Raw genomic sequence first — 19,761 nt, forward strand, 5'->3', positions numbered from 1 at the left:
GATGGCAGTTCGAAGGTTGATGGCAATGGTTGGGTTCTGGTAAATATGAGATGGACCTCTCATCAACCCATATAATATATAAAAACATAAAATTAAACTCAAAAAAGGGTATTGAAGCAAAATTTGCTTGTCCTTCTCTATCATAATCTTTTGGCCTTTCTTTGTCAAAATAAAGAAAACCCATTTCTTTCATACCCTTAAAAATCTGGAAATTCGTAAGAAATCTCCTTTCTCTCTTAACTACTTCTTCTTGTGACATCACAACTGCTTTTGCTTTGTTCTCTTTTTTTTCCCTTTATTTTCTCTTTGGGAGGGGGGCTGTAGTTTGTAGCTGAATCTTGGGCTTGGTCCTTTGAGCTGTGATCCTTTGCTTAGATTTGACATATATATATATTTTGTTTAATTTTGGAAGAGTAAGACTCGGAAGAGGAAATGGAGATTTGGGGATGGGTTTTTATTGGAATTCTTTTTCTTGCCGATTTTGTTGTCAAAATTGAGCCTTTCAAGCTGGGTCGTAGTCAACCTACTGAGAGAATTTCAGGTAAGATTTACCCTTTTTTTTTTACCATATTTATGTCAGTGTATTTAGCGAGTTTCAGGAATTGATTTTTATAATATTTTTGGGGTTTTCTTTACTTTTTATGAACTATAATTCCGATCTACTTAAGTTAAATCTTACTAGAGATTTGCTTCGTTGTTTATGACTTTAAATTGATTCGTCTGGTTTTTTCCCTTTTTTTTTTCTCTCTCAATTTCAATGTTTTGTATTCAATAATTACTCACCAAAAAGTGCCGATTTTGGCGTAAAAATATAAATGGGGTCAAGCTTTATGTATTTCCTAAGGTTGAGAAATTAGTTAATCCCAATGGTAAACAAAGGATAGAATAGAACTGAACTGCCTATTCGTACGTTAGATAAAAAAAGTGGGTATTGACGAACTTTTGATAGGATATCAATATTTGTAATGCTAATTGTATGATGTATTGGAATTTCATAGCATACCTTTGCCATTTTATTGATCTTAGTCCGAGTCAATTTAGTTTCAAGTTGAATAAGAATAGTACAATAAGTAGAAGAAGAAAACCGGGATAGTCTGATATTCGATGCTTTATGACCTTAGGTTCAAGATTTTAGTTCATGTGCTTATGTGATGATTGCTGCTAAAAAATAATCTGAAATTTGATGATCAACATTCTATGTCGAGGATTTCTTAGGGCTGTTTTAGGATTAAGGGATTCTTTCTAAGAAAACTGATCTAGGCGATATGGGCTATATCAACATCGTGTGAAGTTTGGAGATTCAACTACCCGCTTTACAAAAGTGGGCATGTGGCATTATCTACTTAATGTAGGAACATTGTTTTTTCCCCCTCTACAAGGATGTCCAAACTTCTTATTTTCCTTATTTCATTAATCGGATATAGAGTGACAGGGAAGACAGAGTTTGGACTTAAAGAGACTGAGGAGCAGGGAAAGTTTCCTCATTGGTCAATTGAATTGATTTTGAGCACCTTTTCCACAATGACATTCTTTACTATTAACCATCAACTCTATTGCAATCAAGCTTGAAGTGTGGAATTACAAATTCGATGGGGTTTTTATGTTTGCAGGCAGTGCTGGTGATGTCTTGGAAGATAATCCAGTTGGAAGGTTGAAAGTCTTTGTTTATGAACTTCCTAGCAAATACAACAAGAAGATATTGCAGAAGGACCCAAGATGCCTCAACCACATGTTTGCTGCTGAGATCTACATGCATAGGTTTCTTTTATCAAGTCCTGTCCGAACCCTCAACCCTGAGGAGGCTGATTGGTTTTACACTCCTGTATACACTACATGTGACCTTACACCAAATGGCCTTCCTTTGCCATTTAAGTCACCACGAATGATGAGAAGTGCAATTCAGCTTATTTCTTCGAATTGGCCTTATTGGAACAGGACAGAAGGAGCTGATCACTTCTTTCTAGTGCCACATGACTTTGGAGCATGCTTCCATTATCAAGTATTACCCTGCCCTCCATTATTCCCAATTTCTTGCACTGTCTTGTATGAAAATTGGCACATATTTCAACTGATTGGCTTGATTATTGATTTCCTACGGTGCCCCACTGGATTTTAGTCTTTAGCAATTGTCTGAATGTTGTTTGGTTCTTGTTTCCTGGAAAATGATTACCCCCCTATCTTTTATTTGGAATAGACCATTACCTATGCGTGTATGTTGTTGCAGGAGGAGAAAGCTATTGAAAGGGGGATTCTTCCCTTACTCCAACGAGCCACATTGGTCCAAACTTTTGGACAACGGAATCATGTTTGCCTGAAAGAGGGCTCAATTACAATTCCACCATATGCTCCTCCCCAGAAAATGCAAACACACCTGATTCCTGACAAAACTCCTAGGTCCATTTTTGTTTACTTCCGTGGACTGTTTTATGATGTTGGAAATGACCCTGAAGGGGGTTACTATGCAAGGTATGTCTCACTAAGCTGACTTGTTAGTAGACTTGTGTTTGAACAATAAAAGGTCCCTTTTTTTTTATGACATGTTATGCTGTGGAAATTATGATAATGGAATTGAGGCCGGCTTTTGAATTGCTAGAAAAGGTTAGAGAACCATGATTAAATTGCCACATTCCAAACCAAAAATGATTGAATGATTTTCTTTTTAAATGCAATGTAAGTTATTTATGGATGCTTGTCCTTAAGATAATTGTGATTCTAGCCACTTGAGTTCAATTCTGCAGGGGGGCTAGAGCAGCAGTATGGGAGAACTTCAAGGACAACCCACTTTTTGACATTTCAACCGAGCACCCAACTACCTACTATGAGGACATGCAACGAGCTGTATTTTGTTTGTGTCCACTTGGATGGGCACCTTGGAGCCCTAGATTGGTTGAAGCAGTGATATTCGGATGCATTCCTGTTATTATAGCAGATGACATTGTTCTACCTTTTGCGGATGCAATTCCATGGGAAGAAATTGGAGTTTTTGTTGATGAGAAAGATGTGCCGAACTTGGACACGATACTCACATCAATCCCACCAGAAGTAATACTAAGAAAGCAGAGATTGCTTGCTAACCCTTCAATGAAGCAGGCAATGTTATTCCCTCAACCTGCTCAACCCGGAGATGCTTTCCATCAAGTTTTGAATGGGCTTGCGCGTAAGTTGCCACATGACAAGAGCGTGTACTTGAAGCCTGGTGAAAGGGTATTGAATTGGACAGCTGGCCCTTTTGGTGATCTGAAACCTTGGTAGCTGTTGTAACATCAAATTCCTAAAACCTTCCAGCACTCTGCTGATTTGACCTACCTCTGAACGTTATCGGGGTTTATCCGTATAAGTGATCCAGAGATACAAAAAATGTAGAACATAATTCTTCCAAAATGGTCTTTGTTTTGCAGCTTTAGCAATGCGATTGTTCCTTGTATGTTATCTCAGAATTGATTCATTCAAAGAAACTACATCATAATAGGTTGATAATGATCTTTGTGGTGTTAAAACTTTCAAAGGTGTTTCCTATGACGGGACCCTCATTCCCTGCATTCATCTTTTCTAAATGGTTATTGGATTTGATCCCAACCAAATCCCTCCTCCCTAATTCATTTATTTACCACCATTCATGAAGTGGTTGAATAAAATGTTTATTCAATTTTTTATATACTAACTTTATAATTTCATTTTTAAGAAAATCTTTGAAATAATTAAAATTTTTTAATTATTAAACTCTTTTGATATTATTATATTAATAATAAAATAGATATTTTTATAAAAAGGCCGATGATATCTGTAATTTCAAAAGTAAATTGTAGAGGGTTAAATAAGTGAAGTCCAAATGTAGGAAGAAAAAGTGGGTAGGGAAGACCTTGTGTGGGGAGCATGACAGCCACGCTTCCACGTATTTTACCAAACTACACACACCACTTCATCACCCTCTTATCTTCTCCACTCTTCTCTTCCAATTTTCTCACAAAGCAGGGTAGCAGCAGCAAAACAACCCAAATGGCCCTCCAAGCGCCCACTATCTCCATAAAACCATCTAATTCTCCACTTGCTCCTACACCCAATGCTGGCCTGCGGCCACCCTCCGATCGTTTTGCTTTGAAATCATCCTTCTTTTCTCCATCGCTCCATCTCTTGCTTCCCTCTCCCCACCAGCGCCTTCCAACTAATACTGCCTCACCTGCACCAAAGTTTTCCATGCGTGTGGCCTCCAAGCAAGCTTATATTTGCCGTGATTGCGGGTACACAACTCACTGTTTCGATCTTCTTTGTTGTTGATTTACACTGTTTCTAAGTTGAAATTCAAGGGTTCTTGAATTTATCCTTTGGACGATTGTTGCAGGTATATATATAATGAGAGGACTCCCTTTGAGAAAGTTTCTGATAGTTACTTTTGTCCTGGTAAACCATTTTTTTCACTCTTGTAAAATGAATGTGATTTCTTGATTCTTGTTCTGTTAAGATTCCACTTCAGTTGAAACCATTGTTGGAATTTCTTGAAACTTCAATTGCTTAAAGCAAAATGAGTTCAGAACAAATAATTTATACCATCGTATTTGAATGGGAATTTGCAGTTTGTGGTGCTCCAAAGAGGAGATTCAAGCCATATCAGCCAGCTGTGACAAAAAATGCTAATGATACAGATGTTAGAAAGGCTCGAAAAGAACAAATAAAAAGAGATGAAGCTGTTGGGTAACCCCCCCAAACTCCCTTAAAACACTTTCTTAACCCTTCACCTTTACTTGTTAAATTGCTTTGTTGATCAGCTAACGTTTGGGTTTTGATTTCATGTTTGAAATTAATGCAGGAAAGCATTGCCTATTGCAATTGTGGTTGGAATTGCAGTACTTGCTGGTTTATACTTTTACCTCAACAGTACCATCAGCGGATGAACGAAATGGAGGAAAATGCCGTACATGCTCCAGAATTTGAAGGATTATTGCTGTGATTTTGTGTATTTCTGTAGAATTTTAATTCGATTCACTTATTTTACCTTCTTGAATCGCATGTGATGAAACATGAAATTGCAATATTGACATTGTTTTTGAATGAAAACAAGATACGTGTACTAGAAGCACTGCAATGGATATATGCGAAGTCTTCTCAACTCTTGATGAACCTATATGATTCAGCAATTTTTAAAATAGAATTACCCGTAATGCTAGGGCATTTAGAACATGTTGCTTTGACTGTACTCATGTTTTAAAAAACTCCAAATGCATTGGGAAAACTAAGAAAAATAAATATGACCATGCCAGATATTATGATCCTGCAATCCATTTCTTCTTTGTATAATTAATAGTTTTTTTGAGCAAAAGTGTCAAAACCCAGATAAAAATGTAAAAAAGAAAAACCCCACAAACTTTATTCAAATCATCAAAGCAAAAACACACTGTTTTATTAACAATAATCATATAGTCATAGAGGCACCGGAAGAAATCTGTCTCTTCAGCTTCCCATGGAGATTATCACTCCATCCCAAAGATTCAATCAAAGCTTGATTCCTCTTCCCATCAGCTTCCTTGAAACAATAAACAGGCGCCTGCCATTTAGAACCCTCAAGAACAGCTCCCACTTCATATGTCATTACATGAGCAGTGTACCCTACAAACACTCCCAAAAATCAACATCAAGAAATCAATGAACCCTTGCCTTCAAAATAACAATGCTGGGGCAAAAGCAAGTTAAAGAAAAATGGGAACTGATACCAGTGTAGAAAGCCCAGAAAACAGGTCTCTTAGTGACGACATCTTCATAGTACCAAATGAAGTCGACTTTCTCCCAAACATTGCAAAGGAACCCATCTTTTTGTTGTTGGCCCAAGTAATTAGCTCCATCAAGCCAATTAGGACGGAGAATACCGACATCAAAGTGCAAGACTCTGCATTCTTTATTGGAATCCAGAGTGTAGATAAACGAAGTGCCATTGTCCCATTCAAGGTCGTAAAGGAGCTTACCGAGCTGGTTCTGAATAATGTTGAAATTGCGGCCATTAGGCCAGTCGTACCAGAGATCAACTTTCTGGAGAGTGCCACTGTTGTTCATGAAGAGAACGGAGTGGAATTGAAGAGGCCATGTTGATGGTGTTGGGTCATTGGGTTTCGATGCTAACAGTGAGAAATGGAATGAAATGAATACAAGGAGGATGAAAATGGGTTTAACTGTAGAAGCCATTCAAAAGCTAAGCTGATGAAGGAAAAAAGAACACAAACAGATAATCGAGGAAAAAAAAAGAGGATTGGAAATTTGAGGTTGTCTAAACCTCAAAAATTGACGTGGAAATTGTAAAAAGTGATAGAATAACTTTTTCAACCCTCAATTTTTTTCAGTTTTATCAATTTGACCCTTACAGTATAAAAATACATAAGAATTAAAAAAATATTTTTGTAATTTCAATAAAAATCTTACCAATACATTAATATTATAAATTAAGCTTAAATGTATTCCTTTGAAAGAATATATTTAGGGTTAGATTCAAGGTAATCAGTATCGTATCCGTGAAGGTATCATTTTCTATTAGTATCAATGGTATTTATCGCTATTTTGTAAAACATTTCATATATGTATATAAAAATATTTACAAATATAAGATAATGAAATTTATTAAACCTAAAATATAAAATACTCATAAAAATAAAACTTTAATTAAAACGGTAAAGAAAAGATTTAAAAAAATGTTAGTGACATGGGCTCAAATATCACCCTATATAAAATTTAAGATATATATATATATATATGTATATATATAATTACCCTCATCAATTACATAAAATAGTCTTTAATAAGCTTCACATATATAATTCATCATTAAACAACCTCAAAATAAACAAGCAACAAAATTATTCCATAAATAAGATTACCGCATTCTATACATATAACAATTCATAATTTAACAAATCCAAAATAAATAATAAAATTTAAATTTAAATTTAAAATATATTTTAAAATAATTGATATTAGCTATAATTAATAATATTATAATAATAGAGATCAAATAAAAATATACAAATTAAATAAAAAACTTAAGCATAGCAGGATGATGGATATCATAATACCTAAGACAATCTTGTATAATAAAAACAATTAACTATTCAATTTATTTTGTACGGATTTATATATTACATATTTGAATATAAACTTTATTATCCAATATTAATTTATAATGCATGGGAATGTATACGTAGAGTACATAATTTTTATCATATTGTAACTTTTAAAATTTTGTTCTATATTTCAGGAAAAAAGAATTAATCCAATGTGAGACGAGGGTTAAAATCATATTAATACTAATTAAAAGAGAGTCGATCAAAGTTGAAGTTTGATAAAGATAAATTTATATTAGGGTTAATTTGACTAAATATTTCTAAATTAGTTTTTAAATTTTAAAATGTTTTAATCATGTAACACTTCATTCCCGGTTCAGTAATCGGACCTGAGTTACAGGATGCTACTACAATAAACTGGATCATTCACATGCAATTTAATCAATAACATTCAATAACTTAATATATACAAGTTAATTTCATGTTAAACATGCATTACAAACAAAATCGAGTCTCAATCAGGCTTATGAAATCCCTTAAACCGGCTCAGAACCAAATCAGGACCATTTTGAAACATTTACAAAAAGATAGGTAAAAAAGTAAAACAGGGGTTATACAGCCGTATGACAGGGTTGAGGTTGTGTGGTGCCATCACACAGTCGTGTCCCTAAACCATGCAACAATCACATGCCGTGTAGTCGAGTTTCATACGATCGTGTCATCCAACAATGTGTGACACACGACAATGTGATAGCTCGTGCGCAATAAAAATGACCTATTTAAGCAAGTTTTCATACCATACCTTTAAGTAACCTATAATGTCATTTTATGTTACTCTTACCAACACCAAAACATACATATTTCAAAGTCAAAATACCAATTCTTCTAACCATTTAAACATACAACAAATATGCCCTTAATGACACCAACAGTTCAATAAGCTCAATTCAAACACAATAGATATTAAAACCTTGAACTATTTAATGCCATATCTCAGTTCACATGCTTAATACCTTTCAATTCTTTACCATTATCATAAATTTTCTAATTGTCAAATTGATACCAACCAAGTTGCATATGAGCTTGAATACAAAACTAATATGCCAAAACATGATCACAATCTTGCAAAGATTAACCATCCTATATACATGCCACAAATAAACAAGTTGAAACATCAAAGTATATCGTGTTGAGAGACGATAGGTGTGTGCTTCTAGTTGACCTGATTGACACGTTTCAGATGTCCAAATCTACAAAAAAGTGATATCATGGGTAAGTATTTTAAATACTTAGTAAGCTCATATAGTATAAACAGTTACATACCTCAATTACTTATCACACATTCAATTCATTATACAATATAAGTGTCTTTATCAAAACATAACGAAACAACATCAAATACATAAGGCTTTGAGCTCAAATCATACATATAACCTTAACTATTTATACTTCCATTATAATTCGATTTGCATCAAATATCTATATTGTAACACCCTTAACCCTTATCCGTAGCCGGAATAGGGTTACGAAGCATTACCGAACTTTACGGACTAATTGCGAATATTTCATTACCTTTATTATACAAATCAAGAATCAATCATATAAAACTCATATTGTCTCTTAGATGGGCCTTCGAGGCCCATTATACACTTTAGAAGTGAATCAGGACTCGACTAGGGACTTCGAGAATTTTTCGCAAAATATAAAAAATTTTCTTAAAAACAAGGAACACACGTCCGTATGACCAGACAGTGTGGTTCACATGGCCAGGAAACAAGCCCGTGTCTTAGGTCGGGTGGGCATTCGATGTGAGACACACGGCCGTATCCCAGCCTGTGTTCCTATCTATGTAACTCTCTAACTTGTGTCACATGGCCAACCACACGCCCGTGTGCTAGGCCGTGTGCAAAAACTTGGGCATTCTGTTTTGAAATTTCAAAGTGTAGGAGACACAAGGCCAAATCATATGCCCATGTGCCAGGCCGTGTATCACACACGGCTGAGACACAAGCTGGTGTCTCTGTCCGTGTAGACGAAAATAGGTCATTTTAAGGCCACATTTCTCACCCTTTTTATCATCAACATGCACACAACATTGAAATACACTAATATATCCCAACCAATCAACCAATACAAGCCAAAGATCTTATTTTAAACATAATAAGACATCACAAAACTCATTTACATAGATTTACCAAAATAACTCCATTCATTGATTTACTATATACCACTATTAAATGCATGCATACAAACATATAAATGTATCATCCACAACCATATCTCATGTTTAAGTCTTTTCTAATTAAACCCTATACATGCCATATAAACCATAATATGTATAACAAAGTCTACCAGAACAATCTGGATAGTGTGGCTCGATGTGTTGATCTAATCCTTCGAACTTCTTGAAAATTAACAAAGAACATTCAATGACCCAAGTAAGCTTAATGAAGCTTAGTAAGTTTATTGGCTTTAAAAATAAATCTTACTGAACATACTATAATAAATTATTAAACAAGCATGTCACTAACATTTCCTGCCATTCACAATTTCAAATGATGAATTCACTTGATTGAACTCAATATCAATAATTACTTAAATTCTATCACATTAATTCCTTATGACACTTACCAATATTTTTCAAATTAGAGAATGTCTTACAGATTTGAGTACATCGTTTTCTTGATGCCATAGTCCAACTATGGTCTTACACATATATTGCCATGGCCCTGTCATGATCTTACACCCGTAGTGCCATAACCCAGTTAGGGTCTTGTCTTCAGGATGCCATAGCCCAGCTATGGTCTTACACAAATATATATACTGCCATGGTCCAACCATGGTCTCACGTTCACAGTACCATAACCCAGTTATAGTCTTTTCACTAAAATGCCATAGCCCAACTATGGTCTTACATTTAATTATTGTCATGGTCCAACCATGGTCTTATCTGTCAATTCATCTTGTGTCACAGAACGATCGTACTCAATCCTGCGCTCCACTTAATTTGAAATTTCAATTCGATTTTCATATTTTACAATAATCATAATGCAATAAAAAATATATGAAATAATACATTAATACATTATATTGTTTCTAAATTAATAATTAATCATGAAAATTCAACCATATGAACTTACCTGGGATAATTTGTAGAATTTGTTATAATTTAAGGACTATTCGACTAATTTCCCTTTTTCACGATTTTCTTCGGGCTCTTGATCTATAATATAAAACTATTCATTCATCAACATCCAATTCAATTCTAATTCACTTAAAAATTTATGCCCTTTAATTTTCAAATTTACATATTTACCCCAACTTTTACAATTTTTACAATTTAGTCCCTTATCAATTTTCCCACCAATTGAGCTAATTTTTCTCAATCAACAATTTCTATAATTATTTTAGGCTACTATACAGCCTTTTATATTCATAATTTCAATACCAAACCCTAATTCTTAACATTTTCACAATTTATCATAAAAATTAATTTCTATTAAAATCACTTGATAAAATCATCACATAACAAAATTAAAGCTTCAATTTTATGTTAATTCATCATAAACCTTTAGCACTAATCAATGGTAATTTTTAAAATCACCCATAAAATCAAAGACTAATGAAATAAATAGTTGGACCTAGTTGTAAAAATCTTAAAAACACAAAAATTTCAAGAAAAGAGCAAGAAATAAACTCACTTGTAGCAAAAATATGAAAAACCAGCTTAGAGGGACTCTTATATGGTTTTTTGCTGAAGTTTTAGAAGAAAAATGTATAGAATTCTCATGAATATTCAATTTTTAAGCTTAATTTTACAAATTTCTAATTTTACCCCTTGTTCACACTATTTTATCATCCTTTTTAAGGCATGTGCCGCCCCAACCATTTGATTTTGGCATATTTATGCCTTAAGTCCCTCCTTATTCATCACTTAAGCTATTTTATCACTAATTCTTTAATTAGCAAGTTTTGCACCTTTTTCAATCTAGTCCTTTTTATTTGATTAACTATCAAAATGTTAAAATTTTCTAACGAAACTTTAATACTAACTTATTGACACTCTTTAAATATTTATAAAAATATTTATGACTCAGTTTATAAAATCGAGTCTCGATACCTCGTTTTCGAGACTAATTAACCGAATAATTCTTTTAAATCACAAAATTTACTAATTAAAGAATATTTCTAAAATTACACTTAAATCATATTTATTAAATAATAGTAAAATTTTAAAACTCGCTCGTCAGATTTAGTGATCTCGAATCACTGTTTTCGACACAACTGAAAATTGGGTTGTTACAACTCTCCCCCTTTAAGAAATTTTATCCTCAAAATTTGTTACCTGAGAATAGATTCGGATACTATGATCTCATTAATACTTCTGTTTCCCAGGTTTCCTCTTCTGAACCATTACGATGCCACAATACTTTAACTAATGGTACTTATTTATTCCGTAACTCTTTAACTTTTCAAGCTAAAATTTTCACCAGTTCTTTCGAGTAAGTCATATCCAGTTGTATTTCAATTTCACTATAAGGAATCACATGTGAAGGATCTGATCTATACCGTCTTAGCATAGACACATGGAACACGTTATGAATCTTCTCAAGTTTTGGAGGCAGAGCTAACCGATACGTCACAGGGCTAATTCTTTCTACAATTTCATACGGTCCAATAAATCTTGGACTCAGTTTCCTTTTTCTACCAAACCGTAATACTTTCTTCCACGGTGAAACTTTTAAGAAGAATCGATCACCAACCGTAAATTCTATATCTCTTCTTTTCAAATTTGCATATGATTTCTGATGGTCAGAAGCAGCTTTCAAACTGTCCCTTATAATCTGAACTTTTTCTTCAGTTTCCCGAATCAAGTCGACTCCTACTAACTTGGATTCACTTAATTTAGACCAATACAATGGAGTCTTACATTTTCTCCCGTAGAGAGATTCAAATGGTGCCATTTTTATGCTAGACTGATAACTATTATTATAGGCAAATTCGGCCAAGGGTAAATACATTTCCCAACTATCTCCAAACTCGAGTATATAACATCTCAACATGTCTTCTAGAATCTGAATCACTCATTCTGATTGCCTGTCAGTCTGAGGATGAAATGTTGTGCTGAAATTTAGTTTAGTATATAGGGCTTCTTGTATTTTACTCCAAAACCTCGATGTAAATCTCGGATCTCATCCGAAATAATAGATGTTGGAACCTCGTGTAGTCTTACAATCTCAGATATATATAATTCTGCTAACTTCTCAAGTGAAAAGTCGGTTCTGACCGGGATAAAATGTGCCAACTTAGTCAATCTATTAACAATTACCCAAATTGAATATTTCTTTTTAGGAGTCATTGGTAATCCGGATACAAAATCTGTTCCCATTTCCACTCAGGAATCATGACAGGTTGTAAAAAACCTGTTGGTATCTGATGTTCTTCTTTCACCTGCTGACAAATTAGACATTTTGCTACAAACTCACAAATTTCTCTTTTCATACCTAGCCACCAATACATCTGTTTCAAGTCACAATACATTTTCGTACTACCCAGATGAATGGAATACTTGCTACTATGAGCTTTGGAAAGAATATCATTTTTCAAATTTGAATTATTCAGAACACAAATTTATTGTGATAACGTAACATACCATTATCATCAGTGCTATATTCTGAACTCAAATTGTCTCGTACCATCTGTCGTTTTAGCACTAATTTCGAATCCTTATCTTGCAACTCCCGAATCTACTAAAAAAATAAAGGTTTTGTTTTCAACTCTACTAATACAGAACCATCCTCATTAAGAGACAAATGAGCATTTATTTCTCGAAGTGCAAACAAAAATGACTTTCGACTAAATGCATCTGCCACTACATTAGCTTTTCCCAGGTGATAATCAATAAGTCTTTTAGTAATTCTAACCACTACCTCTATCTCAAATTCAACTCTTTCTGAGTCATTAAGTATTTCAAACTTTTATGATCCGTGTATACATAACATTTCTCACTGCATAAATAGTGTCTCCAAATTTTCAAAGCAAATACGATAGCAGCCAACTCAAAATCATGTGTAGGGTAATTCTTCTCGTGTGATTTTACTTGTCGAGAAGCATAGGCCACTACTTTTCCTGATCGCATCAGTACACAACCCAGTCCATTTAGAGACGCATCACTATATACAATATGTGGTACACTCGAATCCGGCTGAGTCAAAACTGGAGCCTCTGTTAACATTTTTTTCAACTGATCAAAGATTTGTTGACACTATTCAGACCAAAAAAATTCAACATTCTTTTGTAATAATCGGGTCATCGGTGAAGCAATCATCGAAAAGTTCTTGACAAAACAATAGTAATATTCCGCCAAACCTAGAAAACTTTGTACTTCTGTAATATTTTTTGGAGTTTTCCAGTTCACCACTGCAGATACTTTACTCGGGTCTACTCAAATTCCTTTGGCTAATACAATATGACCTAGAAATCTGACCTCATGAAGTTAGAATTCACATTTACTAAATTTTGCATACAACTGTTTTTCCCTCAAAATCTGTAACACAATTCTCAAGTGTTGTGCATGCTCGGATTCTAACTTGGAATAGATCAGTATATCATCGATAAACACAACTACAAATCTATCCAAATAAGGTTGAAAAATCCAATTCATTAAATCCATAAAAGCAGCAGGAGCATTAGTTAAACCAAATGGCATTACCAAAAATTCATAATGACTATACCGAGTTTTGAAAGTAGTCTTCGGCACATCACACTCTTTAACTTTCAACTGATAATGCCTGGATCTGAGATCTATCTTTGAAAATACTGCAGCACCTTTCAACTGATCAAACAAATCGTCAATTCGAGGCAAAGGATATTTATTTTTAATTATGACATTGTTCAACTGTCTGTAATTGATACACAGTCTCAATGAACCATCTTACTATACCGAGTTCTGAAAGCAGTCTTCGGAACATTATACTCTTTAACTTTCAACTGATAATACCCAGATCTGAGATCTATCTTTGAAAATACTGCAGCACCTTTCAACTGATCAAACAAATCGTGTAATGGCCTAAATTCAAAGTTATCAGAACAGTGATTTCGTAACCACAAATCTGATTTAAAGAGAAATTTATTTCAATATTTTTGCATGAAAATTGATATGATAGGAAAATCGTATGAAAATATTGATAGAAAAATTTTACCGATTTAGTGGTTAGTTAGAAAAAGAAATTATTGAAGAAATTGGGTAAAAACAAGGTATCGGGACCTCTATCTCGTAAAACCGAGTCGAAAATAATTTTATAAATATTTATGAAATGTTAGTAATGTGGTATTAAAATTTCTTTAGGAAATTTTAATGTTTGGGTAGTCAATTAAATAAAAAGGACTAAATTGTAATAGGTGTAAAAGTTGCTAGAATGATTAAATAGCTTAAGAGTCTAATGAGAAAGGATTTAAAAGGAAATTAGACCCAAAATTTATTTGGGCTGGACGGCAAGGGCATGAAATCAGCAGGAAAATTGATAAATTAAGGGCAAAATTGGAATATTGTAAAATTAACTAAATAAAACTAGGACTAAATAGGAAATATCTAGATTTCTCTTCATTTATCTTCAATTCCAGCAGCTAAAAATGCCATAGGAGGGTTCTATAAGCTGGTATGTGAGTTAATCCTTGCCTTTTTCTTGAAATTTTTGTGTTTCTAAGACTTTTACAACTAGGTCCTACTATTAAATTCATTAGTTTTTGATTTCATGGATGAAATTGAAAGTCACCATGATTGAGTGTTGTAAGTTTATGATGAAATAGAATGAAATTAAAGCTTTAATTTTTTTATTAGATGATTTTATTAGGCAATTTCAATAGAAATTGATTTTTAGGACCTAATTGTGAAAATGTTTAGAATTAAAGTCTATTGCTGAAATTCTGATTCCTGAAGGTTTTAAACTAGCTTAAGGTGATAGAATAAAATGTTAATTGAGAAAAATCAGCTCAATTGAGAGGCTAATTGAGTAGGGACGAAATTATCATTTATTAAAAGCTTAGGGGAAAAATGGTAATAAACAGCTTGCACAAAAACAGTTTGGACAGCAGCAGTAGACTAACTTTGAAAAATCACCATAAATTTTAGAAATTGAATTAGAAGATGAACAAAATATGGAATTAAAGATTATTGAGTCTAGTTTCTCATAGAAGAAATAGTATAAGCAATGGATTTGTAAATTTTGAGATATAATTAATTTTATGAGACAAGGTCAGAATGAATTTGAGTTCCCCTATTCTGACTTTGAAAAATCATAAAAAATTTAATAAAAATAATTATGGGGTTAAATTTATATGTATAGAATTATGAATGAGTCTATTTTTAAGAGAAATAAACAAAAACATCATTTGAATCCTGTATGAAGAGATAATTAATTTTTAGTGAAGAAGGGTCAGAACTGTCAGACAGCAGAACAGGGGTTACTTTAAAGAATAAACTGTACTTATTGGATAAACCAAAAATTCTGAAAATTTTATTGTAAGAATATATATGAGTCTAGTTTCAGGGAAAATTAACAGATCTTAATTTGGAGTTCCATATCTCGAGTTATAAATAATTTAGTAACTATGACTCAAATAGACAGCTTTGAATAAACTATAAATAATAATAGTTGAATTATAGAGAATGTTGCATATGAACATGAAATGTATTAAATTGATAATTAAATTTATTTATTTAGATTCAGAAGATTCAAATACGAAGCTAGATCGAGGAAAGGAAAAAGTTCGGGATTAGTAGATTTTTTTTTTTACAAACAAGTATCAAGGTAAGTTCGTGTAACTTGAATTATATTCTTAAATACTTGAGATTGTATGTTATTGATGTGAATATGATTTGAATGTTCATTGTATGAAAATTTATGAAACATTGATATATTTGATAAAATGGGAAGAAATCTCGGTTGAATGAAAGGAAAATTCGATGGATCTCTAAAAAGGAATTGACGGTAAAAAGGATCTAGCCCGGACGGGTGATCCTATCTTGATATTGCCCTCCCGAAGAATATGTGTAAAATGGATTTAGCCCGGACGGGTAATCCGAATTAGGGTCTGAATTTAGCCTGGACTGGTAATTCAGATCCAAGCTCATTAGAGTAATTGTCGTTGCAAGGGATTTAGCCTGGACTGGTAATCCCGACAATACTCTATGAGTTTATATTGCAGGGGATTTAGCCTAGACTGGTAATCCCGCTGCAAGGTTGAGGTTCGCGGGAGTGTGCTCTTTGAAATGGAAATGTGCGCACATGAATATGAATTGACGGACCCAGAATTGTACACTAAAAGTGTACCTCTAAAAAATCCATCGAAATTTCGATAAATTCAACGGGATAAATATGAAAAAATAACAAGGAAATGGAAATCATGGTATTGATGAGCTCATCAATCATGGTATATATTATTGGTACATGGAAATTATTGTACTAACTTGAATGTTGAGTTTGTGTATATTAGGGTAATGATGCATTGAATGGATATATGAATGTTTATTGTATTGTATTGAAAATATTAGGTAAGTATAATTCTTGTTACATGAGCTTACTAAGCACAAAGTGCTTACCCCGTTTCCTTTTTCCCTGTTTTGTAGTGTTAAGAGCTCGGAGGTAGGATTTGGTCGGAGACACATCACACTATCAACCTCAGGATTTCGGTATATAAAGAAACTTTATTTTGGAAATCAATGGCATGTATAAGCTAATAAAGTAAATGATTCTGTGAAATGAATGTAGAGTTAGTCATTGGTATAGCTTAATCTTGGTTTTGGGTATGTGATGACGTTATTTTATAAATATGCATGAATTTATCTTGAAAATATGTTGAATTAGATTGATTGATGTGGATTGTTTCTGGTTTAAAACTTCAGGGAAGATTAGATATCTATAAAGGGGTTATATTGAGTTAAAAAAATATTTTAATTCGTAAACTCCGGTAATACATCGTACCCTATTCCGGCAATGAATACGGGTAGAGGTATTACAAATCGTCAATTCGAGGCAAAGGATATTTATTTTTAATTATGACCTTGTTCAACTGTTTGTAATCGATGCACAGTCTCAATGAACCATCTTTCTTTTTCACAAATAAGACAGGTGCGCCCCAGGGAGACATACTCGGTCTGATGAACCCTTTGTCTAATAATTCTTACAACTGGGTCTTTAATTCCTTTAACTCAGCTAGTGCCATACGGTATGGTGTTATCGATATTGGAGCTATTTCCGAAATTACATCCATTACAAATTCAACTTCATTATCAGGTGGTAAACCCGACAATTCCTCAGGAAACACATCAGTAAACTCATTAACAACTGGTAACTGTTCTAGCTTTGATTCAGAATCTCGAGTATCCAAAATGTAGGCTAAAAATGCTTCATTACTTTTTCGCATTAGTCTCTGAGTAGAAAAGACTGAAATAGTTTTAACAATGTCTTTTGTATTTCCAAACTCAACCGAAATTACTTCCCCTGTCTGACATTTCAGATAAATCCGTTCTTCTGTACAATTTACTACAGCATCATGCTTCGTTAACGAATCCATTCCTAGTATAACATCAAATTCCCGAAATGATAGCAACATCAAATCAGCAGAGAATTCACAACCTTTTACTTTCAGTGGACAATTTCGACACACTAAATTAACTATCACACTCTGGCCTAATGGATTAGTGACTTGAAAATCATAATCAGTGGGTTCAACATACAGTTTCTTTTCTGATGTTAATGCAATACAAACATAAGAATGTGTAGACCCAAGGTCAATCAATGCATAGATAGTAACATAAAAAAGATAGAATGTACCAGCAATTACGTCAGGAGCTGTAGCTTCTTCTCTCGCTCGGATAGCATACATACGTGCAGGTGCCCTAACCTCTAACTGAGCAACCAAATCTCTCATATCCGAACGAGTAGTCCCATAGCACTGCTTTGATACATGGGAAAAAATTCTATGAAACAGTGATGTCACGTTATCTGTATCTATTTTTTAATAGTTTAATGACACATCAATATTTTTATCTTAAATTTTAATATTTTCATATTACAAAAAGAAAATATCAAATCCAAATAAAAATCCTAAATTTTAGATAAAATTACTAATGTAACTTTAAATTATTAAAAAAAGATAATATCTCGATTTCATACAATCTTTTTTTCTGGATGCATATCTTTTGATATAAAATGTATTTAAACTCATTTTCCAAATCGATGGCATATAGAAAAGATTATCCAACTGTGGGAGGAGATAAAGTACAAGTTGCTTCAAGTAAGTAGAGATATCATTTAAGGTGCAATTTTATTGCAGGACCCACTACTTTAATGGTTATCCATCTCCATTTAAATGGAACCTTCTTTGAAGAAGAGAACAGATGCCAATGAGCCGAAGACCCTTTTTGGTTCTTTTATTTTCCATAAAATACATGAAATAGGCTGAGATAGAAAGAGAATGAAGAGAGAAACAAATGCCGATGACCCTTTTTGAAAAACTACAATTTTCTATGCCCATGCCCTAGAAAACTTAGGAGATTAGTTTTTTTTTTTTTTTTTTTAAGAAAAAACAACAACAAAGGGAAACACCAAACCCAAGTTGAAGCACCTACGCGGGAAGAGAACGAGGCAAAGACAGGCATGGTTTTGGTCCCTTCAACATCTAAATTCTAGTAAATATAAGGTTAATGTATTCTTATAAAATTTCAAAATTAAGGGCGTGAGATTGATTAAATGAAAATGTAATTATCAAAGTATTAATTATACCTCATAATCATATATATTTTTTAATTCTTTAGATATGTTAGATTCATAGAGTATAATTATAATGCAATTAGTTTGGATATTTATGTTGGTTATATATAAATTTAAATATTATTTAATCATTTTTTTATTTTTTTATAATGATGTTTTAAATAGATATTAGTTAAGTTTTTAAATAATTAAAATGTTTGATTTTTTATCTGATTTAGGCATAAATGTAGAATTGAATAGTTAAACCATCTAATTATAGTGTTTGATGAATGGAGCTTTGTAAGAGCTTGTTGAACTAAAATCTCCAAAGTAAAAAATGCTCGAATGGACGTCTTCTTTTTTCACAGCATTTTGTGAATGAGATATTTGAAATGACATATCTATAACTATATTTGCTCAAAAATTACCCCATTTGTCACATGTTCTCAAACCTAATTATCAATAATTTACATACTAAAAACATTACATAATTATTACTAAGAATATATTTTACAATTATATTGATACACTATATTAATATTTATCAATTTTCACAAGGTTAATATTTACAAATTTAATTATTTAAAATTTCAAAATATTTACTAATTAATTTTCATAATGGATTTTGTTTTTACGAATAATGAATGTTTTAATTCATTGGTGATAGTGTTTTATTTCAATAATTTCACCAAATAAAACTAAATTATTATAAACAAATAAATACTTAACAATAAAATGTGCCATACCTTTATTTGTCATTATACACATATCAACTTTCAACTATCAATTAAGTTTACCAAACACTTTTAAATAAAAAGTTAATAGAACCAGTTGGTCAAACCAACCATTGCAATCAACAATTAGCTATCAATTATCAACCAATTGCCAAACAGGGTCTATATAAATAATATATAAATGGCTTAAATCTTATTCCAAATATAATTATTTGTATAATATTTTAAATACAT

General features: G+C 32.7%; 4 protein-coding genes across 4 annotated transcripts; 2 read left to right on the forward strand and 2 right to left on the reverse strand.

The window, feature by feature from the left end:
* Nucleotides 1-3,477, forward strand: LOC108479841 (probable beta-1,4-xylosyltransferase IRX10L). Its single transcript, XM_017782658.2, has 4 exons — nucleotides 1-541; nucleotides 1,611-1,999; nucleotides 2,225-2,466; nucleotides 2,739-3,477. Exons 1-4 carry the CDS (start codon nucleotides 433-435, stop codon nucleotides 3,250-3,252), a joined length of 1,254 nt encoding a protein of 417 aa, XP_017638147.1. The 5' UTR covers nucleotides 1-432; the 3' UTR covers nucleotides 3,253-3,477.
* A 338-nt stretch (nucleotides 3,478-3,815) lies between these two features.
* LOC108476721 (uncharacterized) lies at nucleotides 3,816-5,055 on the forward strand. The gene is made up of 4 exons (XM_017779006.2): nucleotides 3,816-4,238; nucleotides 4,340-4,398; nucleotides 4,572-4,689; nucleotides 4,805-5,055. The coding sequence occupies exons 1-4, from the start codon at nucleotides 3,874-3,876 to the stop codon at nucleotides 4,887-4,889; spliced, it is 627 nt and encodes a 208-aa protein (XP_017634495.1). The 5' UTR covers nucleotides 3,816-3,873; the 3' UTR covers nucleotides 4,890-5,055.
* A 203-nt stretch (nucleotides 5,056-5,258) lies between these two features.
* LOC108476720 (uncharacterized protein At4g14100-like) lies at nucleotides 5,259-6,252 on the reverse strand. The gene is made up of 2 exons (XM_017779005.2): nucleotides 5,706-6,252; nucleotides 5,259-5,601 (listed from the first exon to the last, which is right to left on the reverse strand). Exons 1-2 carry the CDS (start codon nucleotides 6,169-6,171, stop codon nucleotides 5,408-5,410), a joined length of 660 nt encoding a protein of 219 aa, XP_017634494.1. The 5' UTR covers nucleotides 6,172-6,252; the 3' UTR covers nucleotides 5,259-5,407.
* A 10,970-nt stretch (nucleotides 6,253-17,222) lies between these two features.
* LOC128285516 (uncharacterized) lies at nucleotides 17,223-17,972 on the reverse strand. Its single transcript, XM_053022983.1, has 2 exons — nucleotides 17,538-17,972; nucleotides 17,223-17,354 (listed from the first exon to the last, which is right to left on the reverse strand). Exons 1-2 carry the CDS (start codon nucleotides 17,970-17,972, stop codon nucleotides 17,223-17,225), a joined length of 567 nt encoding a protein of 188 aa, XP_052878943.1.
* Nucleotides 17,973-19,761: the final 1,789 nt, after the last annotated feature.

The sequence above is a fragment of the Gossypium arboreum genome, chromosome 12 (genome assembly GCF_025698485.1).
Source record: "Gossypium arboreum isolate Shixiya-1 chromosome 12, ASM2569848v2, whole genome shotgun sequence".
Classification (NCBI taxonomy): Eukaryota; Viridiplantae; Streptophyta; class Magnoliopsida; order Malvales; family Malvaceae; genus Gossypium; species Gossypium arboreum.